At 36.3% G+C, this 24,839-nt stretch overlaps 1 protein-coding gene across 1 annotated transcript in view; it reads right to left on the bottom strand.

Annotated features, from left to right (window-relative positions):
- The window catches only part of TBC1D32 (TBC1 domain family member 32), a 186,016-nt gene extending 174,976 nt beyond the window's left edge, over positions 1-11,040 (bottom strand). Inside the window, exons 1-3 of the mRNA XM_061206963.1 lie at positions 10,895-11,040; positions 10,561-10,718; positions 2,157-2,318 (exon numbers count right to left, since the gene is read on the bottom strand). Coding sequence (XP_061062946.1) covers positions 2,157-2,318; positions 10,561-10,715 — 317 coding nt within the window. The 5' untranslated portion in view covers positions 10,716-10,718; positions 10,895-11,040. The remainder of the gene's footprint in view (positions 1-2,156; positions 2,319-10,560; positions 10,719-10,894) is intronic.
- Between the last annotated feature and the right edge of the window lie 13,799 nt (positions 11,041-24,839).

The following is a 24,839-nucleotide window of genomic DNA, read 5'->3' as shown; positions in this document are numbered from 1 at the left end:
AGAAGAACTAAATAAATAGAGAGACAGTCCATGTTCAAGGATTAAGAAGACTCAATTCTTCTCAACTTGATCTACAGATTCAACACAATCCAAATCAAAATCCCAGGAAGCTATTTTGTAGGTATCAACAAAATTATTCTGAAGTTTATATGAAGAGACAAAAAACCCAGAATACCCAGCACACTACTGCAGGAGAAGAACAAAGTTAGAGGACTGACACTACCCAACTTCAAGACTTACTATAAACCTACAGTAATCAAGACAGTGTGGTATCGGCCAAAGAAAAGACAAATAGATCTGTGGAACAGAATAGAGAGCCCAGAAATACCCTTAAATATAGTCAACTGATCTTTGACAAAGAAGCAAAGGCAATATAATGGAACAAAGATAGGGTTTTCAACAAATGGTGCTGGAACAACTGGACATCCACATGCAAAAAAAATGAATCTATATATGTACCTTATACCTGCACAAAAATTAACTCAGACTGGATCACAGACCTTAATATAAAATGCAAAACTATATACCTCCTAGAAAATAACATAGGAGAAAATGTAGATGACCTTGGATTTGGCATGATTTTTTAGATATGACATGAAAGATACTTCATTAGAATTAAAAATTTCTGATCTGCAAAAGACACTGTTAAGAGAATGAAAAGACAAGCCACGGACTAGGAGAAAATACTTGCAAAAGACATACCTGACAAAGGACTGTTATCAAAAACATACAAAAACTCTTAAAACTCAACAATAAGAAAACAACATGATTAAAAAATGACCCAAAGGTCTTAACAGATAACCTCACCAAAGAAGATAAACAGATGACAAATAAGCATATGAAAAGATGTTCCACATCATATGTCATTAGGGAAATGCAAACTAAAACAACAATGATATACCACTACACACCTATTAGAATAGCCAAAATCTGGTACACTGACAACATCAAATGCTGACAAGTAAGTGGAACAAGAACTTCAGTGCTAGAAAGAAATGAACTATCAAGCCATGAAAAGTTTCCATGGAAGAAACTTAAATGTTTTTTTAATTGAAGTATAGTTGATTTACAATGTTTCAGGTGTACAACAAAGTGATTCCGTTATACATATATATGTACATATATATATATATTCTTTTTCAGATTCTTTTCCACTATAGGTTATTACAAGACATTGAATATAATTCCCTGTGCTACTTAAATGCATTTTATTAAGTAAAAGAACCCAATCTGAAATGCTACATACTGTATGGTATGTATGACATATGTCATACTGTATGACATTCTGGAAAAGGCAAAACTATGGAGACAGTAAAAAGATCAGTGATTGCCAGGGGTAGGGAGGGGGAAGGATGAATAGGCAGAGCACAGAGGATTTTAGGGCAGTGAAACTACTCTATATGATATTATAATGGTGAAAACATGTCATTATAAATTTGTCCAAAACCACAGAATGCACAATGCCAAGAGTAAGCTATAATGTAAACTATGGACTCTGGGTAATAAAGATGTGTCAATGTAGGTTCCTTAATTGAAACAAATGTCCCATAAGCTGTGTAGTGCGGCCCCTCCCCCCAAAAAAAAAAAAATTTGTACCACTCTGGTGCGGAATGTTGCTAATGGGGAAGTCTATATATGTGTAGTAGCAGGAGGTGTATGGGAAATCTCTGTACCTTCTGCTCAGTTTTGCTGTGAGCCAAACATTGCTCTAAAAATAAAGTCTACTTTAAAAAAGTGAAAAGTGAAGGAATAAGTGACACAAATATTTAGGGAAAGGACATTCTAGGTAGCAGAAGCAACATCAATACAAATAGTCCTGAGGGAGGGCTTTGCTTGGCTTGTTTGAGAAAAAACAAGACCAGTGTGGCTGGAGCAGTGGAAGAGGGAAAATGATAAGAAATCAGGTAGGAGAGGGAGGAGAAGGCTCATGGTGGGCCTTGTGGGCTACAGAAGAGACTCTGGATTTTATTTTGAATGAGATGAGAAGCCTTCAGAGAGTGTTGCGTGGAAGAGCGGCATGATCTGAATCATTGGTTTAAAGAATCATCCTGGCTGCTACGAGGTGAAAAGACTGTAGGAGACATGGGTTAAGGGTGCTTTCAAGGAACGCTGTTGAGAGAAAAATTACTTTAAAATATTACTGTGGGCATACTCACTCTTTAGATTCCTGAGTTCTTTTAGTAACATGCTGTACAACTGTGTCATGGCCAAATTCCTCACCCTGATTCTGATCAGATGTCCATTTTTCTATTTCATCTTCAATCATAGACCCCAAAGTATTACATATATACTGTCTAAGGTATTTCACAAATTCATAGCTGAAACAAACATTTAAAAAATAAATGCAGTAAATATCATGAACTCACTTATCAACCATACCCAGAAAAAATGTTAGCACAGAAAGATTTGTAACATATAATCAGATTTCTTACCTTAAACCAGGATTAAATTAGTTATTCATCCTAAATCATATAGCTAATCTAGAATTTTGTTGTTTTTTTCTGAGACACTTGGAAAAGATCACATTTAAAGATGATGACAGTAGACAGCAAATTTCGGGACCAGCACAAACTTTAGGGGGTTAGGAGTCTTTTCACACTTCTTTTTTATGCTCATATCTTTTACGTGTGATGCTTAATCGTAGGGAAAGCAGTTGTTAAAGATTTTCACAATTGTTCGAGCTGATGAAGAAAACCACACTAGATAACAGTAATTATAAAAGAATAAATAGGAAAAGGTTAAGCTCCAATCGTCAAGAGTTTTTTGTACATTTGGAAATTGTGTTCATTTTGAACTGACCTAAATTCCACCTAATCAGCTTTTGTCAGACTATATTCACAAGAAGTAGCTCAGACAATTCAATACATTGGACCTTTTTCTTCATACTGTTAGGTTGATGCTAACATTAAAATCCATTTGCAAACTCAGACAATAAGCAAATATGAGAGGGCAAGAGTTCCAAAAGTGGATAATTATTTTATGAAACATGTTTACTGAAAATAAAGAGCAACGATTATGATTAATATCGATTTAGAAAGGTTAAAAAAGTTTTTGTGGTCTCTTAAATGACAAAGATAATTTAGGACGGGCCATTTTTGTAAATGCCACTATGTTCAAGACTTGTAGTTTGAACGTATCACTGTATAAGAGCCTTGCATATATGCAGTACAGGAGATCAAGGAGAGCCTGAATAATTTTCTTCACATAATTATAAGTCCATCACGGTATCCAGCATATAGTCTTCAGTTTAATATTTATTAAATGATTGTATGTCCTCTAAAGAACAGCCAGCCACCTTTTACCCAGGTAGCCAAAGGATCTCATTTTCAATTTTAACTGCTTTTGATTTGGATTTCCTGCCCTGCCCATTTCTCCTCAACTCTGAACCCATTGCTGCTTCCTGGAATCTCCATGGCTGCTTCAGTAATGTAAGTGGCAGGCCTGCCATAGACGATGCAGGCTCCAAAAGTCAAGTAGAGATATTTGACATGAAACCATGTAGTATTATAGGAAAAGTACAGGCTCAGAGTCAAAATGGCCTGAATGCCACCTCCAGCTCTACCACTCTAGCTGGAGTGGCCTGGGACAAGTCTGTTTTTCCATCTGTAACTTGGAAATGATCATGTCTGCTTCATTCCACTATTTTAAATTCAGGATGCAATAGACAAGAAACTTAATCATTATAAACAACAAAATTAAAAAGAAGGATATTCTCTACTCCCACAGTGTCAACTTCAGACTCAACACAAACAGGTGATTCCTTTAGTTCTTTCTTCAGCCAAAATGTCTCCCCAGAATATAGACCTATACAGGCATACCTCGTTTTATTGCACTTTAGTGTGCTTCACAGATATTGGGAGTTTTTAACAAACCGAAGGTTTGTGCCAACCTTGCCTCAGAGCAAGTCTATCAGCACCAACAGCATTTACTCACTTTGTGTCTCTGTGTCACATTTTGGTAATTCTCACAATATTTCAAACTTTTTCATTATTATTATATTTGTTACAGTAATCTGTGATCAGTGATCTTTGATGTTACTACTACAACTTGCTGAAGGCTCAGATGACGGTTAGCATTTTTAGCAATCAAGCATTTTTTAATCAAGGTATGTACTTTTTTTTTACATAATGCTATTGCACACTTAATAGATTACAGTATGGTGTAAACATAGCTTTTATATGCATTAGGAAACCCCCCCAAAAATCATGTGACTCGCTTTATTGTAATATTTGCTTCATTACAGTGGTCTGGAACCAAACACGCAATATCTCCAAGGTATGCCTATATATTAACTACCTACTGGACAAGGCTACTTTATGTTTTTTTCACCATATCAATCAGCACAATGAATACCAAATTTATCATCCTACCCACCCGCTCACAAACCACGTTCTCTTCTGACATATATCTTTGTTAATGGTACCATCCTTCAATCAGATACCTGTGTATAGCCTCAAACAATCTTCTCTATTACACCTCGGATCTAATTAATTACCAAGCTCTGTAATTCTGTAAATTCTTCCTCCACAACTTCTCTTTCCTTTCCCACTGCCATCAGATTAATGTTCACATCTTCATAACTTTAGCTAAACAATTGCAAGGGCCCTCTTAGGTCATCCTATAAATCAGTGGTTCTTAAAGTATAACATGGGGCTTCCCTGGTGGCACAGTGGTTAAGAATAAGCCTACTAATGCAGGGGACACGGGTTCGAGCCCTGGTCCAGGAAGATCCCATATGCGGTAGAGCAACTAAGCCTGTGCGCCACAACTACTGAGCCTGTGCTCTAGAGCCCGGGAGCCACAACTACTGAGCCCATGTGCCGCAACAAGTGAAGCCTGCGCGCCTCGAGCCCGTGCTCCGCAACAAGAGAAGCCACCACAATGAGAAGCTGCACACTGCAACGAAGAGTAGCCCCTGCTCGCCGCAACTAGAGAAAGCCCTCACGCAGCAACGAAGACCCAACGCAGCCAAAAATAAATTTTTTTGAAAAGTATAACATGGATAAGAATCACCTGAAGGGCTTATTAAAACACAGATTGCTGGGCCCCACTCTCAGAGGTCCAATTCAGGTATACTGTGGGCCCAAGAATTTGCATTTCTAACAAGTTCCCAGGTGATGCTGACGCTGATGCCAATGCTGCTGGTCCTAGTACCATAACTTGAGAAGCACTGATCTAGATACAGATTCTGTATTCAGATAGTTTTTAAACTAGCAGAAGTGTCTTACAACTCTGATCAACAGATTCCTACAATGCTGTGTTAGTTTCTGGTGTACTGCAAAATGATTCAGTTACACATATACATGTATATTCTCTTCCATAATCTTTTCCATTATAGTTTATATATTATAATTTATTAGATCCATCCATTTTAAATGTTGACTTTTTTGTTTAGGGTATTTCTAAACCAAATCTTTGTATATTTTATACAAAATGGTGAAAACTTACACAGCCAAGATATCATAAAGGTATCACTGCTTTCTTAGAAATGACTTTGAAAATGAAAAGGATCCAGATAACCCTTTCAGCCCAGTGTGATCTCACAGCCAGTCTCTTACTACTGGGAAAGAGAAGAGAACAGTGAATGTGGAAGAAAGTGATGAGAGAGATGAAAAGTCCCTAAAAGTAATTCTGATCCTCTTCACAATCCTGCCCAAGGCTAGTCAATCAGGCACATCAGTTTTCTTTGGCATCTCTGAGATATTCAGTGAGAAATGGAAGGTGGGGCAAGCCTGAGTTATTTCCCTGAAATTGAAAGAAGAGCCTTTCTGAGGATGAATTCTACATCCCACCATCAACACCTATGGAATGGCAGAATTATCCCAGTCCCTTAGTTTCATCAGCCCTATCTCTGTGCCACAAATCAGGCAATTAGGAGAAACGAATATTTAACTGAGAAATATAACTTTTGTGTTTGCTTTGTTTAAAGCCCAATCTGTAAGTAACAAAAATGATATTTTCATAACAAAGGCAGTAAGAAAATATAATGCAAGCCCATTAACAAAATGTATTCAAGAAAGTTAAGACAATATCATTCTAAAATAAAAGACATATTTTTTAAATCCCCACTATTTAGCATCAGATGTAAATAACAAATATGCTGGGAACATTTTTAAATCTGTTCTTTGGGAACTTAAATAACCACACACTTTTTTTTTTAATGACATCACTTTGACCTATGACCACAATAACATCTCCCTAAAGACCCCATTCAAAATGCTTTAAAGTTTTGGTTCATTTGCCAAGTTAAATTAACCCAAGGACCCCAAGTCTGAATCTTGCCTTAATGGGTTACTGCTCTTTTCAAATGAATCTTTTAAGAAAAAAAGATCTCTTGAGAGGTCAGGTCCTCTATCATGGGAGGACTACCAGGCTGCCTATGACCTTAGGATGCTCTACTGACTCACTGATCATTGGAAAACTCTGAGAGTCTCCAATCCCAAATTAGTGAAAATACTCATTTCTTCAAGTGGGCCCTTCTACTCCGTGGGTAAGAGAAATCCACGTCTTCAAATTCCCATACGATAATTCATTTTGTGTTGGTTCTTTTACCATCTGAATTCATGGCAATACCCCAAAAAATCCTAGAAGTAAAATACACAGCAATGTGTCTGATCATTCTGCTTTACTTTTGACAAATATGAAATTTTTCACATTTACACAGGAAAATTTTATTAAGTTGAGTAAAAGAACATTCACTGTTTTCCATTCTTCTTTCTTCACCTTTATTACCTAGGAAAATTTAAGGATTTTTTTCCCATGATGAACTTCTGACATGTTCAAATGTTGATATCAAAATATACAGAGATTACTATTACAGTATAAGGACATAAAAAATCTAATACAAGTTTGTTTGAGGAAATCATCCTCTTAGCTATTTAAACAAGAACTTTCTCAATAATATACAGAAAAATTATCAGTAATTATATGTTTTAAAAAGATAATTTATTAAGCTATGAATTATAATGCTGATATTTGCAATCCTTAAAACAGATTATATTTCAGGATTATAGGACATTATATGATAAACTTAACTTTATATACATTAGCGTATAAAAAGCTATGTTAAAAAAAAGAATGAGTATTTTATACTACCTACAACCTTTTAGGTCAAAGGATAAGCCTCTGAATCATGATAAACAGTTACTAAATGCATTCATTAATTATGGAAGCATACATATAATTCTTAGCAATTTCTTCTATGCAGGGATAACACTTTACATAATGGATGTTTTCTTGAAGTTACCACTTAAACATAGTAGAGTTCACTAATTTAGAAAGTCACTGGTAGATTCTTCTGTAAAAAAAAAAAAAATCCCAATTCAATAAATACAATTGTGTTCCTTCTGTATCAAACCAAAAATATATCAGATTAGAGGGCTACAAAGAAGAGCCTCTGCATTAGAGACTGTTACAATCATTAGGGTTGCTAAGTATTTATATACTTAGCAACCCTAATGATATATATATATATATATGTGTGTATATATGTATGTATGTATATAGCAATTCTCATTGAAATGCAAGTAAGTATTTTCTAGCTCTGTGGTTCTCAACCCTGGCTGCATATTAGAATCACCTAGAGAGTTTTTCCAAAAATACCAAGGCCCAGTCTCTACCACTCCCCCTCTGCCAAGCCCCCCAGGAAATTTGGATTCACTTATGGTTAAAGTTCATCATCAGTGTTTTTTTTAACAAACTCCAATCAATCCTAGTGTAACCAAGACTGAAAATCAGGGCTGTTGTTTTTTTTTTAAAGGAAGCCAGTCTAAGTGTAAAAATTTATACAATACACAGACACATAATGAAAGCAATGTCTTCTTCCCTACCTCTCGCCCCTCCTGCAAGCCTCAAATCCTAGCTGCCACTTTCAAAGAAAAGAAAGAAAGCTTGGATCTTTTAGAGAAAGTGTACAGTTTAGGGTAAAAAATAAATAAATAAAAGAGGCTATGGAAAGCAGAGATAGGTTAGGGCAGCTGCACTGTGGGGCAAATCCCCAGATAGGGCCGTTCTGCCTACACTATGGTTTCTCCCCAAATGACTGCATTCTTCCCCCACTTTATTATACTACCTGAAATTCCATCATTCATGGACTCAATTGTTTTAACAACCAGCTTCTTACAAAAATGCCAGTAGCCTAGAGATACCAGTTTCCCCTATAAATCTATTTAATAAGATTATTTTTCTTGCTAATATACCAGGACATCAGGTGGATTTAAGGAACCAATGTTCTGATAGTGGAGATGGGATGACAGATAATTCTGATGTATGAAACACTTTGGGAAGCAACATATACCTAAGTGACTCAAGAACATTTAGTGTTCAAGGAGAGTTAGGTCAGTGAATAGAAAGACGAATGAAAATATGAGTACCTGGACTGACAGTTAGGATCTCATCAAACTCTGAGACTGTAAGATACTATGAAAATACCAAACACAAGCACCTCCTCTTCTTTCCTCCTTCATAAGGAGTTCCTTCCTCCTAAGACGCAGATCTCAGGCTAGTGCAGCTAACACATGAATTTTATTATCTATATTTTTAAGACTAAAAATTACTCAAACTACTTTTAGAATTATAAATCTTACTTTTAAGACTACAAACTTTTATAATTTGAATGTGTCTGGGTTTTTTTAGGTAGGCCACAAGCAAATCTCTTTATTAAATAGTAAATATTAACTATGCAATTAATCGGCAGGCCTTTTAATAAACTGTTGAAGAAGAGTTGACATTAATACAATAGTCATTACACTGCTGAAAGGAACCAGAATGATCCAACTTGAAAGGCATTTAAATATTGACACAGCTAAAGCAATATTTATAGGCAAATGTGTAGTCTTAAATGTTTACATTAAAAAAAGAAGAAAAGCTGCAAATAAATGAGTTAAACATTCATCACAAATTTTAAAAAGTGTCCCAGGAAGGGAAAAAAGAAGAGCAGAAATTTTAAAAACCATAAAATAAATACATAATAGAAAGGAAAATCGAAGTTAATAGCTAGTTCTTTGAAAAGACTAATAAAATTAGTCTAGATAAACCTCTAGCAGAACAGATGGAGAACAAAGGAGGAAAGGCATAAATTTAAAAAAAAAATAAAAAGGGGACAATTATAGATACTGGAAATATTAAAAAAGTAATAGGATATTAACAAAAATCTTTATACAAATAAATTTGAAAATCTAGATTAAATGGACAAATTCCCAGAATATGATCCTAGCAAAAACTCAATAATTTGAAAATATTTTAAACAAGTATTTACATGTGAAATAAAAACCAGAAATTAAACCCCAAATTTAACGCTTGATGTGGATTTGTTTGAGGTAAATTAGTATTACATGAGTATAGTAAACATTAACAACCAAAACTGAATCTGAGAACGTTGGAATTTTTCTATATTCCTCTGTTTAAGTAATAAATCAATAGCTAACCAATAAAAGCTGGTCTCTGGTATCTCCAAAATAAAGAATATTATCATGCAATATCAGCTCTTAGTAGTGGACTTAATGAATAAACAAGAAAATCATGGAAATACAAAAGAAAGCATATGTATAACCAGAAATACTAATTAACAAAAAATTCCTTCCACACTTCTTAAAACTCCCTTGAGAATCTGGTGAAAACTGTAATGCTCCCCCCATAAAACTGCAAGTAAACACAAACTTTTGTACAGAATATTAAAGGGCTCAAGGATCCCCTGATGCCCACATATGAAGCAGGTAGGAATTCCAGATAAGAACTTCAGGGCACGCAAAAGTCAGTAAAGATAACATAACAAGAAAATTGTTAAATGTCATCTTCTGTGAGATCAAAATGAAAGGCAAACACTTAATTAAAAATATCACTACTACTAATAATAAATTGAGGCACCTGGAGGTAAACTTTTCGATGGAGAGGCTTAATTTAAATTACACATGACTCAAAGCAAAAGAAAAACACACGTCTCTAGGGAAACATACCCTTCAAGATTTACCTCAAATGGTACCTCTCTCATTAAACTTCCTGTCTACTGCTCCCAAACCCAGAGCACTCTGTATTTCTATAGCACTTATACTCCTGACATGTATCACAGACATTTGAGTATGCACCTTAACCCTCTGTAGGAACTTAAGCTATTCCAGAGGAAGTTAAACTCACTTGAGTGTTCCTGTCGTGCTCAAAATGCATAATTGGTGCAGCCACTGAAAGATAAGATCAGCAAAGCAGCAGGGATCTTGGGAACTCAATGCTTTTGAGGTATAGTGACAGAAATCCCTTGGGATGATAGAATTATTCTTAAATGAACAAGAATAATTTACAACTAATGTTACTATGTTGCCCAGGAGAAAAATAATAATAATTAGGATATGTCGGTTGTGTCAGTAAAAACACAGAGGAAGCATAAGGTTTGGAAAATAAGTAAAGAATATAAAATAAATTCAGTATCTGAGTAAATAAAGGAAATCATGAACCTCCAACTTGGGCGCTATTTTGACAACAGTCAAGTGAACATTCTTTATCCAACTACATTTTGATCTTTTCTGGATCAGCTGGTTTGCTTGCTTAAGAAATCAAAAGGAATTTTACTTGTGAAAATTTTCATCAGTTTCCTCCAGATGTAAGAGGATCTCCTCGGCGCACTCCAGGGAGGGAGCCCCCGTGATTTTCTCTTTCACGCTCTGGAACAACTGCCTCAGCATCGCCTGCAGCATCACTTCGCCCTCGCCGGAGAAATGGGCCATCCTCTGTCAGAATCAAACGCCCATGCCCGTTGCTGAGGGTCCCAGCAAACGCCGCGTCCTGCGCACGCGCGTCCCCACCCAGCCCCCACCGGCGCACAGCGACGTTCCCCGGGAGACCGCGGCAGGCGCTTAGGGGCGGGCCCTCGGCTGCCAGCGCGTCGTTCAGCAAAACAAGTTACCTTGCGTTGGGGAAACAAGAATCCTCGAGGTCCCGCCTTTGGAACTCGTTGCTGCCGTCCTTCCGGGCCAAGAGGATTCAAGCTGCACCGACTAAGAGCAAAAAAGAGATCCCAAAGCCTCTGCGGGTGGACTTGACGGCGGGACGTCAGCGCTACGCGTGACGTTTGCACGTTGACGTGACTTTTCAGGTGGGAGGGAGTGCCGCTTGACAGCCTGCCCGGGCTCCTAGAGGAAGTTTCAGGTGCGCTCGCTGAAAGGGTTGTAGGTGGGAGGAAAAAAAGAGTAGGAGGAGAAGGGGGGTCAATAAAAGAAAGATAATAGAAGTGAAACTGAAAGCAGCTTGAGAAGTTTTAATTGAGTGAATGGTATTGAAGTGTTGCAATGCTCTTTCCTTCAAACAGCTAACACCTATTGACTCCTACCCTTTACCAAGCACCCTGCTAGGAACTGTAAAGAAGAGGACGCTCTCACATTCTAACAAACAAGAAGTCAGCGATTACAACACAGTGCAATTAAGTGTTATGATAGAGAAATGCGCCGCCAGGTAGGTGCTGTGGAAACCTAGAATCACCTTTTAACCCAAAAGAAGAGTCAAGGAAAGAAGTGAAGAGAAAACAAACTGAACGTGCAAAGGGTAGGGACCTGAGAGAGTGTAGCATATTCCGGTACTTGAGTTTTTAGAATTAGAAAGAGGAGGTGAGGGGTCTAGAGAAGTAAATGGACCACATCGGAAAGGGTCATATTTGGCACTTTTAAGGGATTAGAGGTTTGTCTTGAAAGTAGTAGAACACAATGGGATTCCAGAACTAAATCGTGAGATATCACATATAAAGATCACTCTGCAGGAAGGTGCAATGGATAATCATGGTCCTTCATACAATTTCCAATCTAGGTAAATCCCCAGTCCATGGTCATGTCCAAGCTACAAAGTACCAACCCATCAGTGTTGGTTAGGATCAGATCCTGGTGTCTACAGAATAGTCAGTCCCAAACCACTAATCTGTGGTTCAATGTCAATAAATTCTCCCTTATCCAGCTTTATATTTTATGCCCCTGGTCCAACAACATCTGATTCACTTTACATGTTAGCCAGGATCAATGACTTCTTTGTCTATGCTGTTACTTCCAGGAGCAAAAGTATGATATATCTTTGCCATCTCTAGCAGCATGTTTCTTGGTGAAATATATGCTCAATTTTGATTGTCTTATTACCACATTAAGAAAAAAACACACTGGCAGAGTAGGCATACTTGTACCTTTATCTGTGGGCGAAGCTATAAAAGCCAATACCTGTATGTGCGTAGAATCACCAGCACGTGACAACTGCATTTTCAGACTAACACAGGTGAGTTATATTGGCAACTCAGACACCAGGATTAACATAGCCATTAGCGATGTAATTTTTTGAAATGGTAGACTATTATTGGTAAAATTCAGAGCAAAATAAGATATACTCTTTATTTACATAGTTTTTGCATTCCTAGAAAAGTCAGTGTATTAAAACTGTGCCAAATATTATTTTTATATAAATGGAATCAGTTCATGGACTCAGATACTTATCAAGAGCTTTTTAATCTACATGAATGTCCAGCAGGACTGCTGAAAGTCATATGGGAACCAGAACAATTCTTTTGTGTGGGAGAGTGTCCTGTGTATTTCAAGATGTTCAGCATCCCTAGATCACACTACAAATACCAGTAAATGCCATCAAATTATTGTGATGACAGAGTATCCCCCACATATTTCTAAAATGCTTTCTTGGGAACAGTGGGGGGAGATTTGAACTGCACAGATTGAAAACCACTGTTCTAAAGGATATACCTTAGGAAGAAGGAAAAAAAACTTAAAAGAATACCTGATATTCAAAAAGGAAAGTTAGCCAAAAAGGGGGTGAGGGGAGTAATGTATTTAAATATACCTCAATAAATATTGTCTGTATAAAAAAGTAATTTATAATATCCTAATTTGTGAAGGTGAAAATGCATAGTATTAAAATACTATAAACAACCCTGGGTAAGTAGGAAATATAATGATAAGTTGAAGTATTCTGCAATCCTTGAATTTTTCTGAAGGAAGTTTAAGATATTAAACTTGGTCAGGTAGGCATGGTGAAATTTCAGATGTAACCATTAAAAGACTAGATATAGAAAACTTAAATTCAAAAAATGGAGGGAAAATGATATACGGAGAGAAAAACAAAAACCCAATCAATTTGAAAAAAAAATCAAGTAAGAAAACAGGAGCATAAGAAAAATGGGAAAAATTTAAAATATACAAAGATACATGATAGAAAAAGTACAAAACATTGATAAATTTAAATGAACTCAACCCTCCACTTAAAGGAACTGTCAGATTAGATTTTTAAATAGCTAACTATATGCTATTTATAAAAACCCTAAAAACATAGAAAAGTTAACATTAAAAAGGTGAGGAAAGAAAAACCAGGTGAATATTATGCAAGAAAAAGTTGTTGAAGCTATATTTGTGTCAGCAAAAATAAAATTTAAGAAGAAGAGATGTTAGAAATATGGCATGTCGCTTCATAATTTTAAAATATTAATTCAACGGGAAGATATAGCAATTTTAAATGTAAAGTAAGTAAGCAAAACCTCCAGTCTCTCCAAAAGTCTTTAATTTCCCAGAGAAGGTTTCTGCACATGTTCTTACAAAATATCATTGAATAAGATGCACTTCAGAGTTGAATAAAATCATTTTTTTTTTTTAGATTTGCTATTTTGGATTGCAAGATACAGGTAAAGAAAATACAGTTGTCTCAGCAATGCACAGTTAGCATTTATGCAGGCCTGAAATATCATTTATCATTGTTAAAGATACAAAAGCCTCTCAAAATATTCAGAAACTGTTGTGCCAACCTAATTACTTGTTATTCAGACTGTAATAATCCTATCATTTTCATGACTCAGTTTGTCTTTTTTTATCATCTCTGTTTCTACTGCCTCTGACCACCTTTTCTCAATGCCTCCTGCATTCAAAACTCCCTAAGACTCTAGAGGATGCCATGGCACACAATAGGCCATGCAGCTAATTTTTGCTTCACTGTGAACTTTCAACAAGTTTGCTAATCCTTAAAATTGCTTTCCTTTGGGATTTTTTTTCATGTAAAGACTAGCCAATAATGCTAAAACAAATTAATTTATAAAATATTCCTCTGAAGTATTAAAAAACTTAAATTAGTGATATAGCCACGTATTAAACTGAAGAAATTAAAATGTTATGTAATAATGAATAATAGACATGAAAAAATCTTCAGCCACACTGGTTAAAAAAAAAAAAAGCAAGCTAAAACAAGGTAACCAATTTACAAAATTATCAGAGTTCTAGAGCATATATATATTTAGGATTGAACAATATGCAGTGAAATGATTACTCTTTTATTATGTTATTAGGAGTACATATAAGCAAAATCTTGGAAATGAAACTGGCAATATATATCAAGAACTTTTGACTCAGTAATTTTATTTCTAAGAATCTACTCCAAGGATTAGAGATGCAGTTGATAGATTTATTATGAGGATGTTTACAGACAGGTTATTTGTAACTTTAAAAAACTGGAAAACCTCCTAAGTATTTCATAATAGGTTGAAGGTTAAATAAATTATGGCACAGGCATATGCTGTTAATATCAGCCATTTAAAAATATGTTTCCTATGAATGTTCAATAACGGGAATTATTCACATTTTAAGTGGAAAAGTTTGAACCTAAAATTGTATACATTCACTCTATTTACTGAATGTCTGTAATGTACATTGCATGATTATATATTAGGCAATACACACATATCTTACAATTACAGATGAAAATTTCTTCTACCATAATTGTCATATTAGTATATATAATGCTAGACCTAACAAATTCTTAGTCCAGGGATAGAATAAGTGCACTAAATCCTCCTGCACTATAGAAGAAAGCCAGTGGATTATGTCTAAAGTTGATAAGTTGATAAATAATGGCATGGTTATATTGAATTAATGAGAAAACTATCAAGACAATTAAAAACAAACATTTGAATGTGGTTGCCTCTGAGAGGTTGAAACTTCAATGGGGTTGGGACAGCAATGAGGCAGAAGCACTTGCTTTTTGTTATAAGTTCTACTACACTATTTTACTTTTATTAATGCATATTTATACTTTCATTTTAGAAACAGAATGCCCTTTTAGAGTTGGTAGTACATGGGGTCACAATAAATAGCGCTCCTCTTTCCCACCCAAGGTCAGAACTGAGAGGCAAGCATAGGAGTCCAACAGCTGAAGATAAAATACCAACTTCATTAAAAGTTTAATTGAAAAATGTGACTTATGTTTGTGGCACAACAGGCTTGCTAATATTTCACTGCTAAATTAGCCTTTACCCACCCAGCCATTTGTATAGCTATAAAATAGCAAGCCACCCCCTCGAAGGTAGAAAGAAAGCAGAGCAGAATGCATGCATCCTGCACATAGGCTGAGGCTAAAAATCAAAAAAGAGAAAGGAGTCGAGCAGACATACTCTGTTTCTTTTTCCAGAGTCACTGATCATCTCTATAAAATCACTCACTAGCCGTCTCCTAATCAAACACATATAAGATAGCTGCCATGTGCTAGGTACTTTGTTATATGTTATGCTTGGATCAGTGAACAGTAAGATAGGTAAGACAAGTCTGCTGTCCTCAATAGCTCACAGTCTGGTGAGATAGACATGTAACATGTAAGGGAGACACGTTTATAAATAATTAGACAAGATGCTACATATTATCTTGAATGATTTCCTCCAGTTCTAAGAATCAGCATTTGGAGAGTCTGTTCAGTTCAATTATTTGTCCATAGTAGTTTTGGTGATTTTCTTGTAATCTTGGCATATAATACTTACATTATCTAAGTGAAGCTATAATAGTCTAATTCAAATTCTTCAGCTGCCTCTGTTTATCCCATTATTACTTTTGAAACTTTTTTGTTTTCCAGGTCAGTTTTTTCATATATAGATTTAAAATAGCCTTTGTATTCTGTAATATTTAATATTTTTAGTGGCAGTTTCAAATTTATTTATATATGTCCTCAACAATAAAATTAAGCATATCCTTTCTTTTCCCAGGTACTTTTCCTATTTATACTAACCATGAACATTAGGATAACACATTTTAAAGGTAGAAAGGCACTAAAATAACATTTGAATTGGAAGAAGAATCAATTTAATAGAATTTGGTAACTTGAGGTTTTCTGTAAAAACTGAGTTATCCTTTTTCTAATACAGATATAAAAAAATTACTAACAAAATTCCATAATACAATATTCTAGTGAATTACAAAATTATAGTAAAATGTCACAAGTACTGTTAGAGTACCAACAGTAAGCACTGAGTAATTTTTAAAGCCTTTTTTAAAAAATCATTTTAAGAAACATTTTGCTATTAAGCAAAGTTGCCTGTACAAAATACATTTGTTATAACTAGCAACACCCTATAAGAAGCATTTTACTGGATTTTTATGATTTAAAAATTATTTAACCTGTTAAATATGGCAACTTGAACATATGCATTTATTCCTATTCTATCCAGAAACCCCACTAAAATGAGGATAAAGAAATACAAAAGACATAAACCCCCAAGGACAAAGAGAATGTTGAGAAGAGATAACAGAGAATTTGGTTTATTCCGTGTGTACACTATAAGTGAGGGTTTACTTACTAAAACATAGGCTGGCAGTTCTGGGATGAATCTTTAGAAGTTGTGGGTAAGGATTTAGCTTGAAGTCTCACCTTGTTCTATGCAAGGAAGCATAATTTATGAATACTTATAGTTCATGTAAATAGGAATTTTCCATAAGTCGAGCTACATTGTAAAAGAAGACAGAGTTGGGTGGAGGCCTTATGTGTGTTCTGAGTGGGCAAGGATTTATTGATAGCTCAAGCTTCATTATACACCAAGAAACAGTCAAGGGAGAAGTTTGTGTCCTCTGAGTGTGAATGAGGTCTTATCCTGAAATTAGACCTCATGAGACATAGGCAGATATACTCAGAGGAAAAACCTTTGGTGTACAAGGAACACAGGCATGAGTTTAGTGAGATGTCAAGGGCATACTGACTCAAGAGAGAAACCTTATTTGTTTGGGAAGAGTGAAATGAGTCAGAAGACATAGGTTTCCAAACTCAGGCAGCTACACTCTACAAAGACTTAAATGAGCCATGACTTTAAAATACCAAGTATACCATGATGACTCCCTCACTTTTATCCGCAGCCCTAACATTTCACATTTACTGTAGATTCTTTTTTTTTTAAATTAATTAATTAATTTATTTTTGGTTGTGTTGGGTCTTCGTTTCTGTGCAAGGGCTTTCTCTAGTTGTGGCAAGTGGGGGCCACTCTTCATTGCGGTGTGCGGGCCTCTCACTATCGTGGCCTCTCTTGTTGCGGAGCACAGACTCCAGACGCGCAGGCTCAGTAATTGTGGCTCACGGGCCCAGTTGCTCCGCGGCATGTGGGATCTTCCCAGACCAGGGCTCGAACCCGTGTCCCCTGCATTGGCAGGCAGATTCTCAACCACTGCACCACCAGGGAAGCCCTACTGTAGATTCTTATATGCAACTGCCTATTGGACATTTCCATCTGGATAAATGATAGGACTCTAATAATTTAACATTTCCAAATCCAACTTTTGAAAATACTCTTCCCCAAAAATAAAAAAAATAATAATTTTCTTTATTTAAAAAGAAAGAAAATACTCTTCCTCCTCTCACTTCCTGAGTCTCTCCCATCTCAGTAAATGACCCACCCTCATTTCCAATTGCTCAGCCTAAATTTTTTAAATTATCCTTGACTCCTCTCTTTCAGTCATATACTATACCCAGGCTTTCAGGAAATTCTGCCAGCTCTACTCTCAAGCATGTCCAGAATCTGTCTGTAATTTACAACATCCAGTGATACCACCCCAAGTCAAGACATCATCTGCTTCCTCTCTGATTTCATTCGCATCTAATCTTCCACCTTCCCCAAGCCACTTTGATGCTTACAAGCTTTCTTGCTATTCCTAAAATGCATTAAGCATTCTCTTACCTCATGGCCTTTGATGTTTTCCCTCTGGCTGGAATGCTCTTACTTTCAGATATTCATATAGCTGATCTTTTTACTTTCTTTAGATCTCTGCCAAATATCAATAAAGTAAATAGTGTTCAGTAAAGAGAGATCTTTACTCCCTTATATTAAAAAAAAAAAAAAATACTCTTTTCTAATCATTCATCACAAAGTTCTCTCCAACTGTTACACTGATTATTCCCTAAGCAGGTAAAGAATCATGCAAAAACTTTTCAACCCTCTCCTTTGAAAATTTTAATATCGACCTTTTATTTCATTTTGGAATTTCATATCTAATGTACCTTAGTGACTCAGTAGAAACTTCTAGTTTAACATCCTACTATATTTTTTCATGTTATGCTTCTCTTACTGGAATTTTTGCTCTATAGAAGCAGGGACTTCATCTTTTTTCATTGATATAACTCCAATATCCATAATACTGCCTGGTGCATAGCTTTCTAGAATATCTGTTGAATGAATGAATGAATACAGAAGAGAACTAAGGGAATGATCTGGATGATGGCAAAGAGAAATATCAGAATGGCAGACTTGATAGAGTGGAGTGAGACCCCAGCTACCCACAAACAAAAAGAGCTCTGGGAGAGCTCTGGAGTCCAACTTTAGCAACACAGGGAAACAAACAAGAAAACAAACAAACAAAAACCCTGAGAATAACTGCACAAGAAAAGAAAGAAGATAGCTTCATTTTGCCTGCATCATCCCATCCTCCAAGCTGTCATTGCTCAGCAACAAGAGGGAACTTCCCAGCTAGAAAGAGTTACCCTCACCAGGAAAGGAAAAGTGGAATGAGCGACCAGCTGCCCCATCCTTTGGGGCACCACATGAAGGTCCCCTTTCGATTTCACCCCACCCAGACTCAGCAAAGCTGAGGCACGTATAGAAACAATAGAGATGGCTAGGGACAAGGAAGAGAAGCAGAGGTTACCAATCGTAGCCATGCAGTAGGAGAGACTGTGGTTTACAGTGACCTGCTCTGCAGACAAACACGGCAGATTTTACTAATGAAAAAAAATACAATAGACAGCACAGCTGCTGCAGACCTCCCTGCAGTGCAGCTCTACTGCAAGATGACAGCCTAGATCCCTACAGTTGACTCCTACCACCATCTGCAAACTTGGGGCTAGCCCCTCCAGCTGTGCACTTGCACACTGCCAGCCTGACACTTGTCATCAACATCCACTGCAGTGCACATGTGCAGACATGGGAGAGCATTCCAACAGCCAGGGCCGCACAACTGCTCGTGGGCCTGGATCAGGCTTTGTCTTCTGTCGCTGGCCTGCACAACTGTGCTCCAGTGCCTACTCTCACCACTCCTATTCAACATAGTACTGGAAATCCTAGCCAGAGCAATCAGTCAAGAAAAAGAAATGGAAGGCATTCAAATTGGAAAGGAACAAGTGAAATTGTCTTTGTTTGCAGATAATATGATCTTATATACAGAAAATCCTAAAGATTCCACCAAAAAAAAAAAAACTGTTAGAACTAATAAACAAATTCAGTGAAGTTTCAGGATACAAACTCAACATACAGAAATTAGTTGTGTTTCTATGCTCTAACAATAAATTATCTGAAAAAGAAATTTTAAAAAAATAGTTTCATTCACTATAGCATCAAAAACAATAAAATACTTAGGAATAAATTTGACCAAGGAAGTGAAAGATCTATACACTAAAAATTGTAAGACTCCAATGAAAGAAACTGAAGAAGACACAAGCAAATGGAAAGATACCCCATGTTCTTGAATCAGAAAAATTAATATTGTTAAAATGTTCATACTACTCAAAGCCATCTATAGATTCACTACAATTTCTATCAAAATCCCAATTCATTTTTCACAGAAATAGAAAAAACAATCCTAAAATTTGTATGGAACCACAAAAGACCCTGAATAGCCAAAGCAGTCCTGAGAAAGAACAAAGCTGGAGGTATCACACTCCTGATTTCAAACCATACTACAAAGCTATAGTAATCAAAACAATATGGTACTGGCATAAAAATAGTATAGAACAGTGAAAAAGAATCTAGAGCCCAGAAATAAGCCCTCACAGTACAGTCAACTAATATTTAACAAAAAGAGCCAAGAACAGGCTCTTCAATAAATTGTGTTGGGAAATGGATAATCACATGCAAAGAATAAAATTGGACCCTTATCTTATACCACTCACAAAAATTAACTCAAAATGGATTGTGGACTTAAACATAAGAGCTGAAACCATAAAACCCTTAGAAGAAAATTTGGTGAAAAGCTTCTTCACAAGATGTGGCAAAGATTATTTTTTTGTATATGACACCAAAAGCAAAAACAAATAAGTGGGACTACATCAAACTAAAAAGCTTCTGCACAGCAAAGGAAACAGTCAAGAAAATGAAAAGTCAACCAACAGAATGGGAGAAAATATTTGCAAATCATGTCTGATAAGGGATTAATATACAAAATACATAAAGAATTCATAAAACTCAATAGCAAACCATCCAATTAAAAAATGGGCAGAGGAACTGAATAGATATTTTCCCAGCGAAGACATACAAGTGGCCAACAGATACATGAAAAAGTGATCAACATCATTGATCATTATGTAAATGCAAATCAGAACCATAATGAGATATTATCTCATACCTATTAAAATGGCAATCATCAGAAAGACAAGAGATAACAAGTGTTGGTGAAGTTGTGGGGAAAAGGGAACCCAAGTGCACTGCTGATGGCAATGTAAATTGGTTCATCCACTATAGAAAACAGTATGGAGAGTCCTCAAAAAATCAAAAATAGAACTACCATATGATTCATCAATCCCACTTCTGTGTATTATCCAAAGGAATTGAAAGATTCTTTTTTAAAAAATATTTATTTATTTATTTATTTATTTTTGGCTGTATCAGCTCTTAGTTACAGCATGCAGGGTCTTTCATTGCAGTCTGCAGGCTTCTCTCTATTTGTGGAGCACAGACTCAGTAGTTGCGGTGCATGGGCTCAGTAGTTGCAGCACGCAGGCTTAGTTGTCCTGCAGCAAGTGGGTTCTTAGTTCCCCCAACCATCCCCTGCATTGGATGGTGGATTCTTAACCACTAGACCACCAAGGAAGTCCCGAAAGATTCTTAGAGAGCTCTGCACTCTCATGCTCATTGCAGCATTATTCACCGGAACCAAGATATGGAAACAACCTAAAAGTGTCTGTCAACGGATGAATGGATAAAGAAGATGTGGTGTATATATACAATGGAATATTATTGAGCCATGAGGAAAGATGAAATCCTGCCATTTGCAACAACATGGATGAACCCTTAGGGCATTATGCTAAGTGAAGTAAGTCAGACAGAGAAACATAAATACTGTATGATATCACTTATTTGTGGAATCTAAAAAATCTGAACTCAGAAATAGTAGAGAGATGGTTATCAGGTGCTGGGGGATAGGGAAAATGGGAAGATGTGGACAAAGGGTACAAAGTTCAGCATGGTGATTATAGTTAATAATACTGTATTATATAGTTGAAAGTTTCTAAGAGAGTAATGTCACAACAAAAAAAACATGGTAATTATGTGATGTGATGGAGGTGTTAGCTACCATTATGGTAGCAGTCATTTTTCAATAAATAAGTGTATTAAATGAACAGCTTAAACTTAAACAATGTTATATGTCAATTATATCTGAATAAGGCTGGGATGGCGGGGGGAGAATGGCAGTCCTAAGGAGCAGCCAAATTGTAATCGAAGGCAAAGTGGTCCTGGAATGATTTCTACAAAATAAAATTAGAAATGAGAAATTAACTGAAGTGTTTGATCACACTGACGTATCTTGCTTGCAATGATCTTGGAGAGTTTGGAGAAAATTAGTGGTAAGAATATAGAAAAATAAACCCAACAACAACACAACCACAGCCACAATAATAACAACAAATAAGGCAACCATTGACTCCTAGAGAAACAAAGCATTGTACAGAAAAATAATTATAATCATAGCATACTATCTGGCTTGCTATTGAACAGTATTTCCATGTCACAAATACAGACATAATGGATACAAATTTTACTAAAAATTGTGATATAGCTATACAAGCAGATGAACTAGCAAGTATAAATATATTATTATAGTGCTATGTCCTTGTTTTCCATATTAGGAAGTCAATATATGCTTTAAGTTGAAAAAAAAAAAGATGGCAATATATTGTATTTAAAATATGGATGTAGGGCTTCCCTGGTGGCGCAGTGGTTAAGAATCCGCCTTGGACTTATCTGGTGGCACAGTGGTTAAGAATCCACCTGCCATTGCAGGGGACACGGGTTCAAGCCCTGGTCTGGGAAAATCCCACATGCCACAGAGCAACTGAGCCCGTGCACCACAACTACTGAGCCTGCACTCTAGAGCCTGCAAGCCACAACTACTGAAGCCTGCCTGCCACAACTACTGAAGCCCGCTCGCCTAGAGCCCGTACTCTGCAACAAGAGAAGCCACCACAATGAGAAGCCCATGCACCGCAACGAAGAGTAGCCCCCCCTCGCTGCAACTAGAGAAAGCCCACATGCAGCAAGGAAGACCCAACACAGCCAAAAATAAATAAATAAATTAAAAATAAAATAAAATATGGATGTAAATAAGAGAAGAAAAAAATTAAGTATTGAAATTGCTTACCTCTCAAGGAAATCACGTATTGAGGTTTGAGAGAGATAGGGCTGAGCATTAGTGCTTATTGATTAGAAGCCTTGTACTATTTGCTCTTTTAAACTGTATAGATGTATTACTTTTAAAAATAAAAATTATATTAAAAATGTACATTTTTAATTGTAAAATGACTACATTTAAGGATATAAGAAGATAACATGTAAAATACAGGTCTGTAGGACCAGAATCTACAACATGTTTATCTAAGATGAAATTCTCAGAGCACTTTCAGTGAAATTCAACGCCAAATTAAAGTTCAGAATTTCTCCTACCAAAGCCACATTTACTACCTCTACTTTTGTGATAATCATGCTCTCACTTTTCTTGTTTTTTTTTAAACTTATTTATTTATTTTATTTTATCTTTGGCTGTGTTGGGTCTTTGCTGCTGCGCACGGGCTTTCTCTAGTTGCGGCAAGTGGGAGCTACTCTTCTTTGTGGTGCGTGGGCTTCTCATCGCGGTGGCTTCTCTTGTTGCGGAGCACAGGCTCTAGGTGTGTGGGCTTCAGTAGTTGTGGTGCACGGGCTCTAGAGTGCAGGCTCAGTAGCTGTGGTGCACGGGCTCAGTTGCTCCGCGGCATGTGGGATCTTCCCGGACCAGGGCTCGAACCCGTGTCGCCTGCATTGGCAGGCAAATTCTTAACCACTGCGTCACCAGGGAAGTTCGCCCTCACTTTATCTTTGTACCATCAAAGGTTTTATCCCTAACCTACAGGTTAAGTGTTGCCTGTTTTTGACTTTATCTAAATGAACCCTACTGCATGTAGTATGCTATAACTTGCTCCATATTCTCATACAGATATTTGTGAGGTTGACCCAAGAAAGTGTGTTGCTGCCAATAATTTTTTTCCACTGTATTCTATTTGTTTTTTGCCTATACCACATTTTTGTTCAAACTACTCTTGACATTTGAGTTGTTTCCGTTGTTTTTTCCATTACAAAAAAAACTATCAAATCATACAAAATTGCGTTTGCTTTATGCATATTAATTTTGTATCCAGCAACTTTACTAAAATCTCTTCTTAATTCTAGTAATTTATCTCTCAGTTTTTTACTATTCTATGTCTATTTATAAAATCCACAAATAATGGCATCTTTGCTTTTTTCCAATCCACATCTCCTTTATTTATTTTTATTACTAATACTGGACCTCTAGTACATGTTGAGCCTGCCAATCAGATTGTGGTTCAAATTCTCAGTTACAGCTTTTTACCCTTCTCAGCACAGCACTTATGTTCCAGAAAGTTGATTTTCCTTGTTATCTTCTGGGGTGTGAGGTAGGGAGGGCAGGTTTAATCCTGGCTCACCATTATACATTTAGCCATTTGATGTCCTAGTTTTATAGGGGAGACATGTCTTCCTATTAGACTCCTTATCTTGAACAAGTCTTGGGCTTTGTTTCCTGTTGCCATAACCAGTGGGGCCATGGAGAAACATGGTTAGGGAATAAGCCAGTTCCATTTCTCAACTTACCTTTCTGAGCTCTTGACTTAACTTAGATAATTGACCTGAAATTTTCTTACCTTATTATCAGTTCACTGATGCATTTAAGGAAATTTTATTAAATATATTTTATTAGAACTGTTTAGTTGTTTTTATTGGCAAGTCAGTCCAGACACCCAGCCTGCCATGTTAGCAGAAAAAAAGCAGATGAGTTGAAGAACTATGAAAACAAACTGGGCTGCTGATTCTTCAGACAGGATGCAAGAACTAGTTTAAGTGTACCCTTTGAAGTAAGGCCAGTTTTCTAAACAATTTTTAAATCCTTTCTCAAAAAGTAATGACAATGCCAAGATTATTTTCCTTTTCCAGTAAAAGCCATATACTACATATCCGACAGTAGGTAAAAATATCCAAAGAGTGCATTCATTGCACCCTGATGTCATTTCTCTTGGTGAAAACACTATTACGTTTTTTCCAGAAAAACTATCTCCGTGCCAACACATATTATGCCAGTCAGTTACACATCAAGTTTTGAACTCCAAACACCTACACAAAGTTCTTCATGATTAGCTCTCACTTCTCAGAAATAACACAGTAATGTTCCAGCGTTCCTGAGAGATCATAGTATTCTTTTACAGTCCGTTTGATGTACGTTTCCAAAATGCCAGACAGAAACACATAATGCCTTCAGAATTTGTGCCAAGTACACATAGCTGAGATTACTCAGATAAAGTCATATTAATCTTAAAGACATTTG

This window comes from Eubalaena glacialis, chromosome 12 (genome assembly GCF_028564815.1).
Source record: "Eubalaena glacialis isolate mEubGla1 chromosome 12, mEubGla1.1.hap2.+ XY, whole genome shotgun sequence".
In the NCBI taxonomy this organism is placed as follows: Eukaryota; Metazoa; Chordata; class Mammalia; order Artiodactyla; family Balaenidae; genus Eubalaena; species Eubalaena glacialis.
The sequence above is the reverse complement of the archived record's forward strand: the minus strand, read 5'-3'. Positions and strand labels throughout refer to the sequence as shown.